General features: G+C 32.6%; 1 protein-coding gene across 3 annotated transcripts; it reads left to right on the top strand.

Moving 5' to 3' along the window:
• The first annotated feature begins 360 nt into the window (after positions 1-360).
• LOC111004202 (E3 ubiquitin-protein ligase RBBP6) lies at positions 361-22080 on the top strand. 3 transcript variants are annotated; one of them, XM_022275107.2, is made up of 18 exons: positions 361-881; positions 959-1190; positions 1642-1753; positions 1856-1983; positions 2201-2367; positions 2788-2878; positions 3550-3647; positions 4457-4501; positions 5522-5659; positions 7552-7589; positions 7757-7828; positions 7944-7996; positions 8166-8273; positions 8702-9061; positions 9239-9328; positions 11172-11354; positions 12989-13054; positions 19273-22080. In XM_022275107.2, exons 1-18 carry the CDS (start codon positions 716-718, stop codon positions 21905-21907), a joined length of 4782 nt encoding a protein of 1593 aa, XP_022130799.2. In that variant the 5' UTR covers positions 361-715; the 3' UTR covers positions 21908-22080. The 3 variants fall into 3 exon arrangements, with proteins under 3 accessions (XP_022130799.2, XP_022130800.2, XP_045486649.1); XM_022275108.2 differs by lacking the exon at positions 5522-5659 and having other exon boundaries at positions 362-881; XM_045630693.1 differs by lacking the exon at positions 8702-9061 and having other exon boundaries at positions 362-881.
• Positions 22081-22101: the final 21 nt, after the last annotated feature.

Below are 22101 nucleotides of genomic sequence, written 5' to 3'. Positions count from 1 at the left end.
ATTGTTTAACCATTTGTTTAATGTGAAAAAAATATAAGTTACTTTTGCTAAAAATGACTACATCCGGTATATTGCCATGTACGACTCAGAGCTTCTGCCTAAATCATTGTTTCAAGCAAGATAATATAGCTATTCTAGTCTTATAATTCTAATATATTTTAATTCAAAAACTGGCTGTTTAATTAAGTATGTTTATTTGAGTAAAAACAATTGCATCAACTCTTTCAAATATAACTCTGAACTAGCAACATAAACCAATAAATGTCAATAATGTCTATATGCCAAATGCCAACTACCTTGAACAGTCTAATGGTAAAACGTCAATCGTCATTCGTCATCTAATCGACAATTGTAGCTATCTGCTATACATATATTTTTTTAAATCGCATCATGGCCGCTTGGCGTTCATTAATTGACAAACCTTTTCATGTAATTTTCAAATCTCAATGCAAAATTGAAGATATGAATTTACTGTTATAAGTGCATTGTATTGGTATTAATTATTACTTATGTAATATACATTTAAAGAGTATTACAATAAAGATATATTATAATACATAGGTGGATATAAAACCGGTGTTAAACAGTTATTTTATTTGTGTGGTTATATTTTTTATGAGTGTGACTACTATAATAAGAATTCTGTGTATGAAAATCGTAAAGGCGACAGTGTCATGATAGATAAAGTAACCTTATACTATTGCTATAAACAGATATGTCTGTGCATTATAAATTTAAAAGTGCGTTGGATTACGATACAGTAACCTTTGATGGCCTACATATATCGGTAGGGGACTTAAAAGCTGCTATATCGCAGCAAAAACGTATCGGAAAAACTTCTGATTTTGACCTTCAAATAACGAATGCACAGACCAAAGAAGGTAAGATTCTTAGTTTATTCTATTCATGATATATATTTAAGGTTAACAATTTTAATAATATATGTTTTTTGTTTTAGTGTATGTGGATGACGGTACATTAATTCCCAAAAATACATCTTTACTAGTGGCCAGAGTTCCTTTAGCTCAACAGCCAAAGAAACAGTGGGATAATAATAACAGTCAAGGAGCACCTGTCAAAGATGTCTCTGTTAATAAAGGGGTGGCTGATCTGTCTCGCATGGAGGGCAGTGAGCAGGACAAGATTAATGCTATGATTACCCAATCAACTTTTGATTACGACCCAAGCAAGTGAGTAGTCTGTTACTTTCAAAAATTTATACATGGTCCATATATTTATGTTGTCCACTACCAGACTCTCTATTTGTGAATGCTATGAAGTTCATTAGCTTAGTTTGTTAATTTCCTGAAGTCAATTATTCTGTAGTAGTAGGTTAAATTCCCATCAAAAATATTATTGTTTAACACCACTCCTCCTTGAAAGTTAAAATAAAGCTATTTATAATAACAATTCAAATAGGTTTAATAATAATTGTGCATTAATAAATTTGTATAAGATGTTGGAGTCTCACACAAGTATGGTTTATTTTGCTGTCTAGTTTAATTAGTAAAAGTCTACAGCTGAATATTTTAATTAATTAATACTGATTATATAAATTAGATATTTAAATTTGTTTTCATTATATTGATAAAAATATTTATAAGCTATTAATTAATTAAAATAAAAAAATAATGATTTTAGCTACCAAAAGATACGAGGTCAAAATCAAAGAGGTGCAGTTCCAAGTAACTATATATGTTTCAAATGTCAGAATAGAGGCCATTGGATTAAAGATTGTCCTGTAGCTAATTCTGTGAGTACTGTACTATATTGTTACTATTAATGTTTTAAACAGTTTATTTTACTATTATATTTTAACAATAGTGCCTACTATAGTTAATAAATTTGTTTTCAGAGTGACCCAATAGAAATAAGACGAAGTTCAGGGATACCTCGCAGTTTTATGGTCCCTGTTGATGGTCCAAAAGCTCCTGGAGCCATGATGACTCCAAGTGGAACATTTGCTGTTCCTGCTGTAGACCGGTGAGTTTTTGCTTTCATTTTTATAATATTCCCCTCCTTTTCCAATGGGTCATCCTCCAATTTTTTTTTTCACTTTTTATTATTTTTAAAGGCTACTCTTCTGAAAAACTCTATGCAAGTTTTTCATAGAGTTTTTCTAAGACACTGGGGAGTTCATTTTGTTTGAAAACTTGGGTAAAAAAGTAACTTTGTATAAATTATTGACTGGTATTTTCAGTGAGGCCTACTTAGCATCGGAAAGTGCAGTAGGGCCTGAAACATTGCCCAATACTCCAGCGGCTCCTGAACCAACTATTCCTGATGAGTTGATATGTAGCTTGTGCAGGGACCTTCTTACTGATGCCGTAATGATACCGTGCTGCGGAAACTCATTTTGTGATGAATGTTAGTATGACTTTGCAGGATTTTTCTAAATTTTGACAGAGATTACAAACCTTTTTGGCCGGGCACTTTTCTCAATTGTAATACGAGTATGAACATTTGAGTCTATACTTACATAGTATTTGTTAGTGAATGTATCCATTTGATTAAGTGCGGTGCTCCACATTAAAAGTTGTTTAATGGCGAGTGATAATAAAGTCCCTTTTTATCTCAAACAGTAAAAAATGCACAAGTAAAGATAACAATTTATTTTTTAAGGTTTATTAAACCTGGAATTAATAGGCAGTGATGCCAGGTAAAGACTAAAATATTGTAATTAAAGTTAATTCAATATATTGCATACAGGGTTGAAATGTAACTGAATAATTATTATTCAATAATTTTTTTTATTTATGTTATAAATCTTTTATAATATACTTCAAGGTATACGAGGAGCTTTATTGGAGTCTGAAGACCATGAATGTCCAGATTGTCGTGAAAAGGAGATAGCACCTACTACTTTAATTCCCAATAGGTAAGTTTAGTATATAATAAATAATATTCTCTAATATCTTATATATAAAATTCTCGTGTCACAATGTTAGTTACCATACTCCTCCGGCTTGACCGATTTTCATCAAATTTTATTTTTATGCATATTCGGTAGCTCTGAGACGATTCTCAGATCTCTCATCTTAGTAGCCGATGCTACTATTTATTTCACAGACCCGTAAGCGATATCCACCACAAGAATTTATATACATATATTTTTAGTATTGTCTTTTATTAACATTACACATTTTAAGAGTTGGTTTCCCCGGAGTTGGTATTGACTAAAAGATGTAGGGTTTCTGCAGAAATTGCTCACGCTGTCCTCCATTTTCGCTTTATTTTGTTTGTGTTGAGATTTTAATTTGGATATTATTGGATCCCAGGTGTTTGATAATTTTAGGCCGTCCTCTCTATTTACTGGCGTGTTTTTTGATTTCAATTAAAATTCAATAGAAAATTTCATTAAAAGTTCAAGTGTAAAGCACGCGAAACGTCGTTTAAATTTAAAATTATGTTTATATAATTATAAGTTTACAATAATACATAACTTCATTACCTTAAAACAGTGTTTTTCTTTAAATGTGTAAAAGTTATGTTAATAAAAGACAATACTATAATTTATTATTGAAAAATCATAAATTATATATTTTGCAGGTTTTTGAGGAACTCTGTATCGTCGTTCCGTAATCAGACAGGATATAGTCGGCGAGCGCCGCATCGCCCGTCTGCGGCTCAGCCAGCGCAACAGAAAGGTAAAACTATTTCTTATTATTAGTAGCTTTGCTCGGTATTTTTATTTTTTATAAATTGTGTTTTTTGGAAGTTATATTTAAGTACGAATTACATACTAATAAAATGATGAAATATGAACAATATAGAATATATATGCTGGACTAGCTTTAGAGTTGTTGTGTCGTTAAAGCAATTTTAAAAAAATAGTATTATTATTCGCCGATAGATGTCAGGAATATTCATTTTTCAGTTTAAATTGGGACTTCTCAAACACCACCTATTTGTTATTTAGTATCATTTATTCCTAGCTAGATACCCCCAAAACCCCCCGTATACAAAATTTCATGAAAATCGTTGGAGCCGATCCCGAGATTCAATGTGTATTCCGTTTTTGCTTTGGTAATATAGTTATTTGAATATTGTTTAGTGATTAGTAGTTGGAATACTTTAATAAAATAAATAAATAAGTTATTATATATTACAAAAAAGATTATGGATATTTTCTTGCAAATTCACCATGGATTCAAAACTTCAGTGGTTATTTACGAAAAAACTTAGTTCTGTAGCTTACGCGGTTTGGAAGATTCGCTCACTAACTGATGTTGATACAGATAGACTTGTTTATTATTATAACTATTTTCATTGCAAAAGAGAGTTGCAATCTATAATTTAAGATGTAGGCAATCTCTGAGAGATAAATTTGAGGAATTAATACCCTTGTTATATGTTTATGAAAATATTATGTATTGTAAGGTTTTATTTCCTTTAAACAAAGATTATTATTTGTGCTGTATGGAACTTTAACGTAATTTTATGTGTTTTCTTCCAGAACAAGCTCCATCAGTTTCAGTTTCACCAAAGAATTCAGCAAATGGTGAATACACTTTTTTTTTCTCTGTAAAAGCCATAAAAACATAACTTTAATATTAAAGTATTTGTATTTTTTTAACTAGGTAGCTTGGCATATTAGGATTTTAATATTTATTGAAATAACCACTTAAATATAGTTATAATTGTTCAATGTGTCATTTGTAACTAATTGTGTGTGTTTAATAATAATGGACTGAGCTATCTCTAGTCAATGTCAAAACAACAGAGTTAAAAATGTATATAGATAAATAACGATCTTATACAATCGGTATGTTGGGGAAATTTAATGGTAAAAACGAGTCATTCATAAAAATACAGTCTAAACTCTGGTTTTTATTTCCTTAGCTACAGCATAGCGCTCAAAAAATTTCGGCATTAAATAGAGTATAATTGCATTGTTTTTATTAAAACACTCATGTCATGTCACTGACAAACAGACGAAAGTAAACTTTCGTTAAAAGAGAACAGTGTTTCCGAATGTAGGGGGTCCCAAAGGTAAAAAAAATTATATTGTTAAGGGGGCTTTAATTTTTCATTATACGTTTTGAAAATAGTACTTCTTAAGTAAACAATTAGATTCAATAATCTACTAAGTTTAAAATTAGACTGATTGATTTCTAATGAGTAATGATTATGCAATTGTTTATGGAGGTATGAGTATATTTTTACTTGTGTCTTTACGGACTATACGACTGGACAGGGCTTCAAACATGCCTCTTTACTCTATTGCAATGCCCAGGTATATAGAAGATTGTCAGGCATTTATAAATGCTGTATTTAATAAACGTTTACTTTAATAGTTTAATTTATACTACTTGCATATATCTCAATATAAAATTCCTACACATATATGTGTTGGGTGTTGTTTGTTTTAATAAAAAACATACATTTATGTATATCCTTATTTTCTCTCCTACAGTAACTTAAAACGCAATAGAAGTTTTAATACAAAAATTAATTTAAGAACATTATAAAAATAAATTGCTTAGTCCATGTGTGTTGAGTGGTTTAACATGTGTGTCAGACGCGGTAGAGGAAAGGGGCGGGAGAAGGGAGGAATCTGACGGTTCTGTGGACGACAACATTACGGTGACAGTGCCACCGGCGCTCACGCAGGGCCCCGCCCCTCCACGACCACGATACGAACATCGATCACGATACGGTATTAATGATTAACCTTGCATGCATACATCACACGCTTGCATGTTATGTTAGGCATGTTGCTCGAAATGTTTTCAATTTCAATGTAGACACGGCCTTTAATGCATGCACTTAATGTTTGCAATGACAGTATGAAAAATAAAGTAAATGTAAGTAACTGTTAATGAATAAAAAAATGGATAATTGGAAATATTTTTTTTTGTTAGTATAGTTTGTCACGTGACAAAATGGTTACAGATTAATCGAATCGACGATGATGAATGCCAGTAGATAATATTTCTTCGTTTGTTTAATCCGAACTATATTGAAGTTACTTACTTTACCATATATATAATATAGTCATCTGAAATAATTTTAAAAACCTTAATTTTATATTCTTTAAAATCATAATAATAAAATCCTAAGAAAATCGCAATTATTTTTACTGTTAGCTTTGTGTGTATACTCCTTATTAAGTAAAAAATCTATTTTCTTCTCGTACGAGTTGTTATGTTAAACATCACAGGCTGGATATTAATTAGTGGTGTTGAGGAATTATGTACAATTTGAATTTTTAAAGCCTAATAGGATCTATAGTGACTAATAAATAGTCAAAATTGTTTAAACATGTTTGTCAAATAGCCCATTGTTATTAATGTTTGCAAATGCATTTAAGCTTTGAGGTAGTTAATTGTGATTCGAATATTTCACATATAATATTGTTATACTAATACACAAATTTTGGCAAAGACGGAAATGAATATTCAACGAATATGAAATTTTTTGGTCTGAATATTTATGTATGTCCTTCTCTTATAACGCATTTCATGCAAACTGTTTAATTATGTACTTCATAATGAGAATATCGTTTCCATATGACGTGAATAAAATGTTGTATCAAAATAGAATACTATAGTAGGTCATATATTTTTCTGTAAACTTTGCTCTCAGTTTGACCATTTATCTGCACACCGCATCGGTATAAAAAAAAGACTTAGAGTCTGTTTCACAATGTATGGATAAAGTATTAAATAGCTATGCAACCCATAAATTATTCGGAAGATAATAGTTCCGAATAAGAAACCTCGTGTTTCATGACGAAAAGCGCTATCTGACAGGCGTGAAACGCAATACTGTTTATCCTACCAATAAGTAATAAATAGCTTATTTGGAAATTATCAGGACATCGTGAAACGACCCTTAGTGGGTAACGTTTAAACTGTACTTTAAATAAGTAAATCCGTAAAAACAGTTCATGTTTTGCTACATTAGTTGTATTTTCAGCTTCATGATTTTAATTTTATGCTGTGTTATTTTTGTTATGTCACCTTAAGTTATAAATACACGTGCATTTGTATTGCTGTTGAAAATGTTTGTATAAAAGATATATTAGAGCTAACGTAGTTTATCCCTAGCTTGTCAACTCCTAGTAGTAATTATAAACATGGAGATCGGCTTGGTGACTCCAGCTACAAAAATCTATATGAGGTGTGAAAATGTTTGATATTTACAGAATTATTTAAAAGACTTTTTGCTATAAGATATTTAAATTAATACCGCCTATTTTGCCTAATAGATATAGTTGTAGAAGTAGAAGTTTCAAGCACTGTACAAAACTGAATTCATTTGTTTTATTATTTATATGAGTTGCATGTGCTGTATCATCAGGCCTTAAATTTTAATTTGCATATAATAAATGAAACGGGGGTGAGAATGTAAAACGCAAGACAGAAAAACGGAACGCTGCATTCAGTTGTGATTGGTCAAGGGGAAATAATACGATGACGTCATGACGTATCGTTAACCAATCACAATCGAATGGAGCGCACAATAGTCTATCTGTTTCGGTATTCTTCACTTCGGTAAACATTAATAATTTAAAAAAATACTAATGGTAAATATTTATTGTTTCAGGACCTTCCAAAAACCTGAAAATTGAAATACCTCCAAATGTAAGTATTTAATAGTATACACAGAATTAATTCCCTATAAGTACATATTTCAACTTCTCTAATGCATTTCACCAATCATTATGATTTCCCAGTTCAAGGATATCCTCTTAAACACATCTACACGGATATATTTAATATAGTTGAATCGTGTCACTATTTTTTATTAGAGGTCAAAGGAGGAGCAAAGGTCTAGCACACCAACGATTGACGAAAGAAGGGATCCGAATATACCGCCACAGGTAAACATTATATACTAAGTACCGGCCTATTATATTTAATTGTAAATTTATTTTATCTTTGTTATCGAGTCTGTTAACTCAAACGTTTCGTTTAAAAAAAATAATGTCTTTGCAGGGAGTGTACAATCGTGGACCTCTACCGTATATACCACCACAGCCTATTTACGGGTAAATATTAAATCACTATGTTATTTTTATTGTAATTAAAATGTGTGTTTTTACCTTAGTTTCCTAAGGATTTTTTACATGGTATATAGTTTTTTAATCAGTAATATTTATAATTTTACAAAACTTGTGTATACATTTTTAATGATTAGTTTTTGATGGGTTTCGTTAGAGCGCCACCTCCTTACGGCAGACCAATTGGAAGGCCATATCCAGAACGTTTTCCGCATCACGATCCATATCAACCTCCACCGCCAGGAATCAAGGATTCTCCAAATGGGTAAGTAATTACTATATCTTACTTTCTAAAATCTTACAAAAATTAACAGTCGGTGAAATGATATTTTTATATAGAAGAAATCATAGTTCCCCTTGATAATAGTATTGATCTTAAAAGTGAATTGTATGTAATTTTTCTTAGATTTTATGGTCCGTTCGTCTCGATTTTTTAACTTTTGTTTAAGACTCGTTTTTGTAATTATACACCTTTATATTGTAATGTTTAGTCATCGAATGACTTCCTTAGAAATAAACCATCTCAATGGTTCAGATTATTTGCATTTAAATAAAATCTTTGTTGTCTCCAATTATAGAATCAAGCGGAAAGTGATTGTAATTCCATTTGAGTTGGGTCGATACATTTTAGCTGTTAAATTTTCATGCAAAGTTCGTGGCAACTGGTATTAATAGTGTCGTGTATTGGTGCAGGCGCAGTGAGGACCCGCTGGAGGCGTTCAATAGAATGATACGCGAGAAGGAGATGCGGGCGAAAAGAAGAGAAGAGGAGCGGCGTCGAGTGAAATCGGGTTCGCGGAGCCTCTCGCGGTCGCCTCGCCTCCAGCGGCTGTCGCGTTCCCCCCGCCCCTTACGGGGATCTCGGTCCCCGCGTCTGCCGCGCGCCTCTCGATCTCCCCGACCCCCGCGTGGATCCCCTTCGCCGCGCCCCCTACGGGGATCCCGCTCCCCCCGGCCCCTTCGGGACTCCCGATCGCCGCGCCCTCCGCGGGGATCCCGGTCCCCTCGCGCCCGCCCTCGTAGCCGTGGCTCCAGTCGCCTAAGATATTCTAGGTTCGTTACATTGTATTTGCGCTCTAGTTTCGCATGGTTATGGTTTATAGGGCTGCTATTGATGTAGATTTTGGCTCACTGCTTCCATATTTAGTATGCATGTCCAGTCAAATAAGTTTGCACATCTAATTTTATTCATTCATATCAAATTTTAGTTTTGAATTTTTTTTTTTTCAGATCGCGGTCGTTATCGCGTGGACGCTTGCGCCGTTCTCCGTGGTCGCCGCGTAGAAGACGTTCGCGGGATAGATCTGTTTCGCTGTCGCGGTATGTAATTTTCAGGGTCTGGTCATGATAGTCGTTTCTAAAATAAAGATCTCTAAGCTTTAAATATATTTAAGTACACAACTACATACAATACTCGCCGAGCGAGTTTGCTTATCTTAAATTGTGCAATTATTTAATCAATTACCATCTCAAATTCGTAATATTGGAGTGTTTGACGAATTCAAAAAGCCAGTTAAGATGCATGTTAGAATGAACACAGTTGACTTAAATTAAGACGGCTTATGGCGACGTGTATCTCGCTAATATATATACATATTAATATTAATTTTCTCATGTAAATAAAATATTTTTTTTTGTAATGAGAAATAAAGTTCTTTAAACATTAAATATAGTTTTAAGTAATGCAACTAAATAGAAACGACTACGTTTTTGCAAAGACACTGAGGTAAGGATCGCTAAGTTAACTTTTTAATGAATTTAATTGACAAAGTTAATTTTCTTGCTGTTACATAAATTGCTATCCGTTTAAATTAGCTTAAATTATACTAGCTGACCCGGCTAACTTCGTTTCGCCTTAAAATGTAATAATATCGGTGTTACTTTAGTTAAACTTTTTTAGGATTATATTAACACGAATACAACTTTTTTTTCAAATGCAGAAATGTTATTCCGATAGAATAATGGCAGTTTTACACATCAGGCCTCTCTAGCGCCAAAGCGTATTTTTTTAATGAGGTAACATGTCAAGCATGGCATCTAATGCATGTCTTCTTTCAGGTCAAGATTTCATGATCTGACACGAATTCGATGTAAAATGATGCTTAGTTTTTTCCACCACGTGCTGTTTTCATTTGTAACATTAATCAATCAAATGAATCAAAATTTATTTATTCAGTTTAGATGCGACTTAAGGCATGCTTATGAATGTCAAAAACGTTTACAAAATTCGCGAAAGAGCAAAACTACGCCATCCGTTCGCAAGACTACCAGGAGGTCTTGTTCTGAGAAGAACGGGCAAGAAACTCAGCAAGTTTTATCCTCCCTTTACATACAATAATTCAAAAGAAAATGTCATAAACATTATTTACTTATTTATTGTTATTCGATAACTTATCCGATATTTTATTACTGATTCTGCTACTCGGATTTTGGAGCGTGGAAGAATCAACTAAAAAAGATATAACTTACATCCGTCCACTGGTCTTGAGTTATAAGTGGTAAACAATCAAAGTGTATCATAGTGCTAGCGACTAGATTGAATATCGATCTTTAATTAACTATCTAGAAATACTCTCTGTATAGTAATAATAATAGTCTCTGATTTACTTTACTGCGAAGTAAGTAAAAACATTACCGTATAACTTATAAATCGGCATACCGCAATGTCGGACCATCGTTTTTTTTACTGTTTCTATCCTGGTTCTGACCCTTATATTCAGAATTCCTCAGCGTCTAATGTTAATTTTTGTTCTGAGTAATAATGTATTTGTGACATTTTCGTGGTTTGAATTATTATCACTCCTAGTTTCGATTATTTCTTGATCAGTGTGCAACTGCCGTAATTCGAGTCTGATAAGTGAGTTTGGAACGATAATGATGCACATATTATCATCGTTTTCGGCGAATTTATATGCAGAGATAATCAATATAAATATACACTATATCTTAAAACTTATTATAAACCATGACAATAATTTATAAGAAAGCAGATTTTGTTTATAAATTTAATTATTTTTAATGAAATAATAATATTTTCCTATCAAAACATCACCGTGAATGACAAAAAATACACGACTACAAAAATACGTCGAATTGTTTACCTCCAGATTCTATTGATATTGGTTAAAGAGGACATAAAATTGAACATTAATATACATTTCAGATCTCCATCTCCCCGCCGTCGTATCCGCTCTCCACTGCGCTATCGCTCGGCGCTGCGCTCTCCTGTTGGGCGATCACCACTCCACTCGGTGGTGCGAACTCCGCTGCGTTCTCCGCTCCGCTCGCCGCCACGCTCCCCGCCTCGAGGTGCTCGTTCGCCGCCAAGGCAGATGTCGCCACATAGGTATTTATCCTTATCAAATTATTTTCGAAGCTTCTAGAGTAGAGTAGTGATGGTCTAGTAACTTTATAGCCTAGTGGTCTTTGTATGTGGCTGCTATGTGGGTACTGGGTTCGATTCCCGGTTCGACGGTAAGTTTTAAATTTATTCTTGGCCTTTGGTAGGGTTGTACGGTGCTTAAACCGTACATGAAGAATTGTGAATTCTATAGTATGCACAGGGCATCAAACTATAGAAAGGAGACTGTAGGTTTAGAATGTACCAATACATTGATATTAATTAAAATTTAAAATAAACAGATAAAATAGAATCACTGCAAACAAAATTTCTAAAATTACTTTTAAATAAAAAGACAAAGGTAAAATGTAAAGGGGATTACTCTAAACTATATAAAATATGTAAAATTTTAATGTGCAAGGTAAAACTGGCACAAGGTCAGTATCCAAAGGTAAATTTGAAATACCCATGGTCTAAAATTACTATGGATATACATTGAAAAAACGAGTTCCATACTTAATAGTATACCCAAGGACATAAGACGTGAACCTAAACTTGCTAAATTTTATTAAAAAAAACACTTGTTAAATACTTTGTAAATATTTACGTGATTTATTTGTGTTAATGTAACCTTATTTAATAATTAATAAGCTATGTTTATACAAAGCGAGTTACCTGCAGTCAAACTGCGTATGAAGTTTTGCAGGGTATCTATAGTTGAATTGAAAGTCTAACTTTTTATGAATAAATATATTACATACATACATACATTCTAAGCCGAGGATGGTAATCACATGTGGTCAGTAATTCCTTTTATGCCCGGGTCCCTTGGGTAGAAGAAGGCCTGGCGAACCCCCATCTCAAGGGCGTGTGAAGGGTTGTGTTTTTAGTGGGTGGGGTCTCGCTACCCCTCTGAATAGCAAAGGGATTTCAGTGTAGTCCCCGCATCAAGCTCGATATTCTTGGCGCGGGACTGCGTAAGCGCATTTTCATCTCATTAATAAAAATTAAAAAAAGTAATGTATGCAAGTAAGTTTGTAATGAAATGGCTCAAAAAGTACTGGACCGATTTTAACAATTCTTTCACCATTTGTGTGCTACATTTTTATTGTAAGAAAAATATAAGGATCCCTACTAAAACTATAATAATGTTAATTAAGGTGCAAAAAAGCCAATAAAATATATTTCATCCCATGCGCTGCGAAAACTGTCGAAGAAAAAATGGAGCACATTAATATCTTTCAATCAATATAAAAAACAAATTAATATCTACCCCTGCTAAGCCGTGACGGACCGCTGGTAAATCAAAATAAATCAGTGGCGCTACAACCTTTTTTAGGTCTTGGCCTCAGATTGCTTAATCTGTTTCATGATCATATTTAAATCTAATAGGCAATTAAGTGATCAGTCTCCAGTGCCTGATACGTCGTCGACTTTTCGGGTCTAAAACATGTCGGTTTCCTCACGATGTTTTCCTTCACCGTTCGAGCAAATGTTAAATGCGCACATAGAAAGAAAGTACATTGGTGCACAGCCGGGGATCGAACTTACGACCGGGTATGAGAGTCGCACACTGAAGCCACTAGGCCAACACTGCTCGCTACGAATTTTAGTCCTTTAAATATAAAATTTCCTTACAGATTCACGGGTGTTTACGACGAACTGTTGTCGCCGCCGCGTCGTAGTGAGCCATCCTTCGGAGGCAGGTACGATATCAGTTTAAATTGCGCATTTCGGATTGAACCTGTGTTTATCAGTGAAAGCGGACGTCGCGATTCAGTCGTATTAACCTGTTTTGCAATTAGGTTTAAGTGTTTTATGAAGAATATTCTTGCCGCGTTGCTGAGAAGATCCCTTCGTATCTTGTACCAGATGAAGATTTCCCAATGGTGTGGTTTATATACGAATGCGATAATTATGTTTAGTTAAATGAAATCTGTTATTTGATAAGGTAACGATGATATGAGAAATCAGAGTAAAAGTAAGATATCACAATATAGTAAACGATCCTGTGTACGGCCATAAATGCTAGCGCAGCCCATGGACACACTCTGTTTCCTTTTTTTTCGTGGATACGTTGCTGACTTTTGAGAGAGCCCTCGGTCTAACGTAGAAAGGACGGCAATAAATACACTATTTTTAAAATTAGTAATATTGTTAATTTAATTATAAATCTCTGTATGTTTTAATAAGAAATGATACAGAAGGCTGCATAAGCTGTTGGCTATTGATTTGCGCTTTTTGGTCGGACGTCAATGTTTAGGCTGACTGATGCGTAAGAAGCGTGACGTCATCGGGGCGATGTTTCGATGCGATCCGATATCGCCTGTCCGACGTTTTCTCGCTTCAATAACCGATTTTAGTATGGTATGATTTTTAAGAGTTGTTCTATTACTAGTCATGTTGTGATAATACATATATAATTTTATACCATTGCATTTATACCGTTCTGCGTTCAATTAATTTGCTAGCTTCGGCAGCAAAAAACACTGTTATAAATAAAGTCAATGTGATACAGTATGAAGTTTCTTATGTACCATTATATTTGTGTTGAGATCATTTCTTTTTTTGACGTTCATAAGTGTACATTACCTACATGAATAAATGATTTTTGTTTGGTTGTTAAATACATTAATAATTTTGTTGAAATTTCAATAACGATTTAAATAAATATAATATAAAATCAATTAAATTGGTTCAAACATCCAAGTATATTTATTATTGTAATCCTTAATAATGTATTATCCAAGTATATTAATATAACTATTGTTATATTAATAATATGTATATTTATTAAGACTTTTTTTCGCGAGCCTTGATTAAGCTCTGCTAGTTGTCATACTTTTACACATACATACATTTCCCAGAATGATTATACCTATACGAAATTTTAAAAGTTCATACGTGTTAGGATTTCTTGAAAATGAGGAACGTAAATTGTTAGGTATGAAACTAAAAATAAGTGTGATTCTACCTCTTCCAAATAATTTTATATTTTATAATTAATCCACACAAATATCATAGTTAAAACGGCACGAAAAAATATTAAAAATAGTAACTTTAATAACTTTTACCCAATATGTGTGTTATTGTTGTGCGCCCGAACAATATATTAAATAAATAAATATGTATTTGTTATTTAGTATTTATGACTAAAATGTATAGCATTATTATTATATATTCTATTATCTCTCCATCGTATTCTGACTCAGATACGAGTTTATCTGATTTATGAATCTTTTCTCAAGTAATAATTTATTTAATTTTCTTTATCTCTGCCTTTTAATGAATTTATTAAATGTATTAAAGAAAAGCTGTGTAAAAGGCTTACTATAAAGTTAGTGATTATCTAGTGATAAAAGGGCCTGAAACTAGTGCTGGGCAGGCTATTTCTATTTAATTTGCTATATTTGTATTAAAATATGTATTGTTTCATGATTTGCTTCTTTAAAAGAGTACCGAGAGTTTTTTACGCCGGCTTTTTCTCTCTCGGCCTACACCCTCTGTCTTCATTGCCGATGAGTAGGGATGCCTACAGGTTCAAATTTAATGACGTGGAATAAGTGATACCTGTATATTTTATGTTCCATTATAAACGTATTTATTTATTTTTTTAGATAATGAACAAACATTCTATTTGAAACGGTTTTGTTAGTAGTAAGAAAGTTTGTTGTTGTACAATTTAATTCTAAATATGACTTCTCATATCTAATTAGTAGCTGCATTTGCGTAAATAAATCCCATCATAAAACAGTATAGTGTCTAATGTTGTCAAAACAATTACACCCTTTAATAATATGTAAAATTTGATTGTGATGTCTTATTGTGTAATTATAGTCGCCAATTAAAAGTTCTTTTATATTCGGGACAAGTATTATTTAAAAAAATTACCGTCCATCATCATATACATACACAAAATGATTTCAAAAGACTGAAAGGCTGTGATATACAAATAGTATTTTTGAAGTTATGAAAAATTGATGAGAGTAATTTTACGATGCGCGCGCACCGTGACACAAAATTAACAGAATGAAGTTAGGTCTAGGTTAGGTGGCATGAAAATTGATAACTATGTTCAAGTTGTATATTCTAGTAATTGTATATTTAGAACTCGTGTTTCGTAACAGTACAATTAAACACTGTGAATAAATAAATATTATTTTGGTGTTTTTCAATCAATTTCATATACTTACAAAAGATTTTATTAGTATTTACTAATAAAATCTTTTTGATTAATTTTATTATTTATCCTTAATCATTTTAGTTTTTTTTTCGATACGTCAAAGAAGATCTAACGCGTACATTAGTACACACATTCTTTTCTTATTATATAAGTATAAGTAAAATACTCGTCAAAGTACATATGGAAAGGGTACAGCTGAATGTTAAATATTTGCGAAGTGCATCTTATCTCGTCCGGTGAAGTTGAACTACGGTACGTATGTTTTAATATTTGATACTCGTAATTAAGCTCGTAAATATTTAATGATACTTTATTGCTTTTTTTTATAAGAATATGTGATTTATCAGCTACATTGTTATCTACAGATATAATTTAATTAATTTTTAGATTATAATTTTTTGATGTACATAAGATATTATAACGTCAAAAATAAAAAAATCGGAGTAATTCAGAGTATTAAATGCTTTTTCAATACAGATGATATGAAATCACGTGTTAAAACACGTGCACATGCATACGATATAAATAAATTCATTCTTTATTGCTTGGTAAAAGCTTGCCAAAATAACAAAGAAAAAAAAATGATGAGGCAAGTAGTCTTAATAAATACTAAAATATTTTTGCCTAAATTTTTTTATGCCTATCGATGTATGGATACAAGTAAATGCTATTTATTTATTTTTTACCGAAGAAACATTTTCTTTGTGTAAATGTTATATAGTATTAGTAAAACGTTATAAAAAATATTAATAAGTTTCATTTATTCAGATATTATTGCAAAATAAGATTTATGAATTTAATTATGTAAAACAATAAATTGGAATTGTCATACATATTTGTGTAAGGATGTTTGTTTTATTTTGAGGTTAAAGAAGTATATACAATAATTGTCACCGTTAATATATTTATAATGCTAAAGATATGTTTTTTTATTAATATAAGTTAAATAAAAAGGTATAGAATTAGAAGCATTCTGTAAAGTTTTGGGTTCTTGAGTAACCAGTTTTTTATATAGAATAAGGCCAGCTATTTGCATGTTCTTTCCTTGTAAGACTTCCATTGAATGAAACTATGCATTTTTAAATATGGCAATATTTTTTTCTTTTTCGATATAATTAAATCAAATTAACATTGTTATTTCGAATGAAATTATAATGTATGACATGATTTATTATGATGGGAGTATATTTTCGTTTAATATTTAATGGATTAGTGAGTCATATTTATTCACTCTAATCATAATAAAGTAATGTAAAGTTTTTTTTGAAGTTTTATGTTTTTATTGATGTTATTATCATTAATTGTCATTTATTGCTTAATATATGATTAAATATAATATTTATTAGACTGTAAGTTACATCGTTATTCACGTGATGTTGTTATCGAAAGAACGGGAATTTGTAAATGTGTAAAAATGATTCGCTTCACTGTCGATTTGTCTCATATGGGGATGCATCGATACGCCTTTTTGACGATACGATACCGATGCCGATACTCTTAAAGAAATATCGCTGATACCGATACCAACGCTTAATAAATTAAAGTAAATTAAGGTAAAAAGTAATCATAAAATATAAAAACTTACAATCAGAATCAAGAGTAATAATTAAAATTAAATAAATAACTTTTAATTATTAAAATTAACATTGATAAGATTTTTGTAATTCTATATTTCAATTAATTTGTTATCGAAAAATACTACGCTCAATGGCGAAAGTCAACTAATTTATTGTGTCGAGCGAAATGGAATACGCGGGGACAAAGCGGGTGAGATAGGTAAATATAGTCCGTTTCTCATTTTCAACGCACTAGATCAAACAAGATGCGCGTTTACATTATTTTTTTAAAGTGCGAATATTGAAAAGTATCGTTGCAATTAAAATATCGTCCGTACCGATATATCGGCAAACCCTAAGACCTAAGATCGCCGATATATCGGTAACAGTATCGGCATCAGATGCATCCCTATTCTCATACATTATAAAATGTTAATTCATGAATATACTAACTATATTACAATGAAAATAGTTCGTGATGTACTCAGGTGGTTTAGTCAGGGTGTGTTAATAGTAGTGTATGTAGAAAGTTGAAAACTAAATTTGTATGAAAATGACAGTTCGTGTCGAAATTTTTTTTATACAAATTTAGTTTTCGACATTCTAGATATAATACAGTTAAGGCTTCTAGACTTAGCTCCCAGATAAAGTCTGGGAAAGATGTCTCTAATCCTGGATCCCACTGACTTGTTGACTGACACCACAAAAATTTACTGTCAACAAAAGCCTTTAAAAACGCAAAAGTTAATGTTCTTTGTTGTCTTAGAGTTGCTAGAAATAAATGTTTTTATCCACTACTTTGAATGCTCTATAGTCTTTATTGATAATTTATGAAAATTAATGATAATATTGGTATTTATAAGTCTTCCTATTTATCGTAATCTCGTTTATGATTGTTTTAATGAGGCTTGAGTTATTTTTTTGTTTAGTTATATTATTATTTGCTGTTTTGCGTGCATTTTCTAATATAATTTGTGTTCATGTGTGTAAAATTTGTTATTATATATTTTCTGGTATTTGTAAGCATGCTAAGAAAAAATAAGTGTTGAACTCAGGATTACATTTGTAATTTCTTTTTTATAACAACAATTATATACTATGTAATATATATAAAAAATGTCGGACACTTTCTTGACACTAAAATGGCATTTAAGTCAAATGTGATGTTACAAGATTGTAAACTGGAAGCGTATCTCATTAAAAATAAAAGTATATAGTTTCAAATTTCTTTTAATGAGATACGAGATGGGTTAATAAAATTAGTGTATGAAAGTTGGTATTTACCAAAGCATGATTTTTATGCTCAAGAATTGGATATTGATGATTTAAATATACATTCATATATTATAAGTGAGAGCCGCTTTATTTTTAAATTGTAAAACTTAGCAACTAATTGCTATTAAATGCCTTGTATTAATTGGGGTAAATTTCTTATGTATATGCGTGTCATTCGACAGCCTAATATTTTGTTTGATGGTAGTTTATCCATACATTGTGAAACAGACCCAATTTTTTTTTTAAATTCTTAAATGTCGGAAATAATTCGGGTTGGTCGGTAGTTGTTTTAGATAACCTGTACTTAATTAATTAGTAATTGTAAAAACCTCCTTTCCTTTACCCCATGTACAAGTTCATTATACAAGTACAATATAATTGTTTTACCAATGCAATGCAATGTTTAATTTTTTTGTGTTTTGATTTTTCGATGTACCTTATTGTAATAAAACATTGTTTTTAATAATTGGTTTTAATGAAACCTCTAATTTATAGATTTTTTTAGGTGTGCTGTGGTTTTCATAAGTATTCAAGTGTAAAGGGGCGGGTTGAGTGGAAGATAGATTTTATTATACTTACTTTTCTAGCATTATCTCAAAATCGAATAAGTATCAACGGATTAGAGCATTGTGCTATTTTCAATCTGAAATATTGGAATTAGAAATTTCTTTTATCATCATTGCACTTATTGTTGACCAGAAACTGTTGTAGTATACAATTAGCTTAATCCAATCAGTTAACGTAAAACAAAGATGACTTGTTACAAATTAGTTTACATTCATGAAATTTATGTTAGACTTTTCAAATTGAATTCCGCTATTTATTGATGAATGTCAGGTTCGGTTCGCAATAGTTTCATTAAAATAATATTTTTATATATTTATACTAACATGTTACATATTTTTTGCAGATATGGTCCTAGGAACAATGTTGGCCCCACGTTCCCGCCACTTGGGGCTAAACCTGTTCCGCTCATGGGTCTTAATCTCCAACCTCAGCCCGAAGTCCTTCTCCCAGGTTACCGAGGTCGTTTTGATCCATCGTTCGACGACATTCCACCAGGGGTAGATCCACCGGTACCGGGATTCGAGCCACCACCTTTCGAAAAAGCACCATTTGGTCCACCTGGTTCAGAACGCGATAGGCTACCGCCATCAAACTTCCGCGAACCTTATCGTCCTCCGGCGTACGTTGATGGTACTGGAAGTTACAGAGATGCTCCTGTAGCTCCAATATCAAACGATGCTCCACCACTGCATCTGGATCACCCACGTTACAGGGATAACTTCAGAGGGGGTGCCCCTTATCGTGATGGTGGTTCTTTACCTTACAGGGATGGACAGGCTTACAGGGAACAAGGTGTGGCCCATCGCGATGCCAACTATAGAGGTGGATCATCACAATTTCGTGAAACTTCTTTCAGAAGTGTACCGTATCGGGATGGAAATTATAGAGATAATATTCCACCCAATTTCCGTGAAAGTGGTATACCTTTTAGACCACCTAGTGCTGATCCGAGGGAACAAATTCCCCCATTCCATGATCCTAATTATCGCGAAGGATTTAGAGATGATACCAGTCGAGATGGCAGACAAGCAATGCGTTCCAATAATTCGTCTCGCAGGACTGGCTCTAGGCGTGAAAAGGATAAATCTAGAGAAAGATATCCCGATGGTCGTGAAATACCGGAGAGAACAGAAAGATCGCGGGCCAACGAAAAAAGTCGTGAATCCCGTGATGATCGTGTGCGTGACTATGATCGAACAAGAGACTTTGATAAAGATCGTCATGAGCGTGGCTCACAGGAAAAGAAAGGTCGCTCTCGAGATATACGTGAAAAACATCGCAGCGAGTCTAGGGGCCGGTCTCGTGAACGTGAAAGCAAAAGAGATAGAAAAGAAGACAGAGGTCGAGACAAATTATCTCCTGAAAAAAGTAAAGACCATAAAGACAAAGATAAAAAAGTGAAAGACCGAAAAAAGAAAAAGCGTGAGAAAGAAAAAGAAAGAGAGATAGAAAAGAAGAAAAAACGTGACAAGAAAGAAAAGAAAGATAAAGAAAATAAAAAAGAGGATAATGGAGAACAAAAAGAAACACAACTTACTGAACACAATAAAGTGGAAGAAATGAAAGGAGACGCAGAGAAAAAAGAAAGTAAATTAGGACAACATTCGTCTGAAGAAAACGAAAATGTTCAAAAGCTTGCAGAAAATATTAAAGTTGACTTGTATGGAGACGAAACAGCTGCAGTTGTAGATAAAGAAATTACAGAGAGTTATGTAAAATCAGAAACAGGTGACTGTAATGAGGAAGTAAAAGAATGCGATGCTGCTAATAAAGAAGAACCTTTTGATGGAATTGAACTACAACCGGCTGCTGATGAATTGGCAGTTGATATGGAAATTCCTTCCAGTAATAATAAAGAGGTGTTGGCTCCATTGCCAGAGCTATCAAAGTGGGAAGTGGATGATGACAACCAAGAAAAATCAAAGGAACCTGGTGAAATAACTTCTCCCGATCTAAAATCTGATTCTAAAAAAGTAACATCTGAAGTAATTAAACGGGCGGAAAAAGCAATATTCGCAAAGGCTATAAATTCGTTGCGCCCAATAGAAATAAAGAAGATTAGTAGTGACCGCGTTAAGTTATATGGAGATGAACAACCGAAACCTACGTTAAATGATATTCAAATAACTGTACCAGTAACTGAATTAGAAAGAAAAACATTAGAATCTAGCGACAGACAAAGTAGGAATTCTAAAACACCACCCCCTCGAATATCAGTGAAAGACAGATTAGGTGGAAAAGTTGAAAATGTTCATAAAGGAAGAGAACCTCGTGTGGTTCATAGCACTGTTGAACGTGTTAAATCAAGATCTAAAACTCCATCTATTCGCAGGGTGACGTTGCAAAAAGAGCGAAGTAGAAAATCAGAAACCCGAAACATTGTGCCCAAAGACCGAAATACGGACAGGCGAGTCAAAACGGATAATCTAAAAGCAGAAAATAATCACGATAAAAAGAAAGAAAAAACACACGGAGATAGGAAAATTAATGACGAAAAACTTGGACGTAGCAAAATAAGTGATAACTCTGAATTTAATTTGACCAACGATAAAGAACGTAAAAAGTCAACGCTAGACGAAGCACACTTTGAGCCGGATTACGATGAAAATGTGGAATCTGAAACCGAGACCAAAGAAGAGTCTAGCAAAAAAAGAGAACGTTCTGCATCCCCAGGCCCAACACCGACAAAGAAACCCAAGATTGAGAATGAAACAATTAAACTAGATCTAACTAACGTTAAAAAGAGATCAGATACAGATACCGGGTCTTCTAGCTCTGATGATTCATCTTCATCTTCTTCGTCAGATGGTCGTAAACGAAAGAAGAAAAAGAAGCGAACTAAGAAGAAGAAGAAACGTGCGGCAAGCGATAGTGAAAGCGAGTCTGACTCTAGTTCTGAGGACCATAAGAAAAAAAAGAAAAAACGTAAGCATAAGAAAAAGTCAAGCAAGAAAAAGAAAAAATCAAAGCATAAGTAATGTTTAATCCTAAATAAATTATAAACAAACGCAATTTCAATTGCGTCGCTTTTATTATCGGGTAACTTAAGACTTGGTTGAATATTTAAAAGTGAAACTAATATTATGTATGTATTTGTGTTGTAGTCATATGTTTAACTAATAAATGATGAATACATCTTACTTAGAAGTAATTGATCTTTTATTTCTAGTCG

This window comes from Pieris rapae, chromosome 13 (genome assembly GCF_905147795.1).
Source record: "Pieris rapae chromosome 13, ilPieRapa1.1, whole genome shotgun sequence".
NCBI lineage: Eukaryota > Metazoa > Arthropoda > Insecta > Lepidoptera > Pieridae > Pieris > Pieris rapae.
This window is presented reverse-complemented; position numbering and strand designations above follow the sequence as displayed.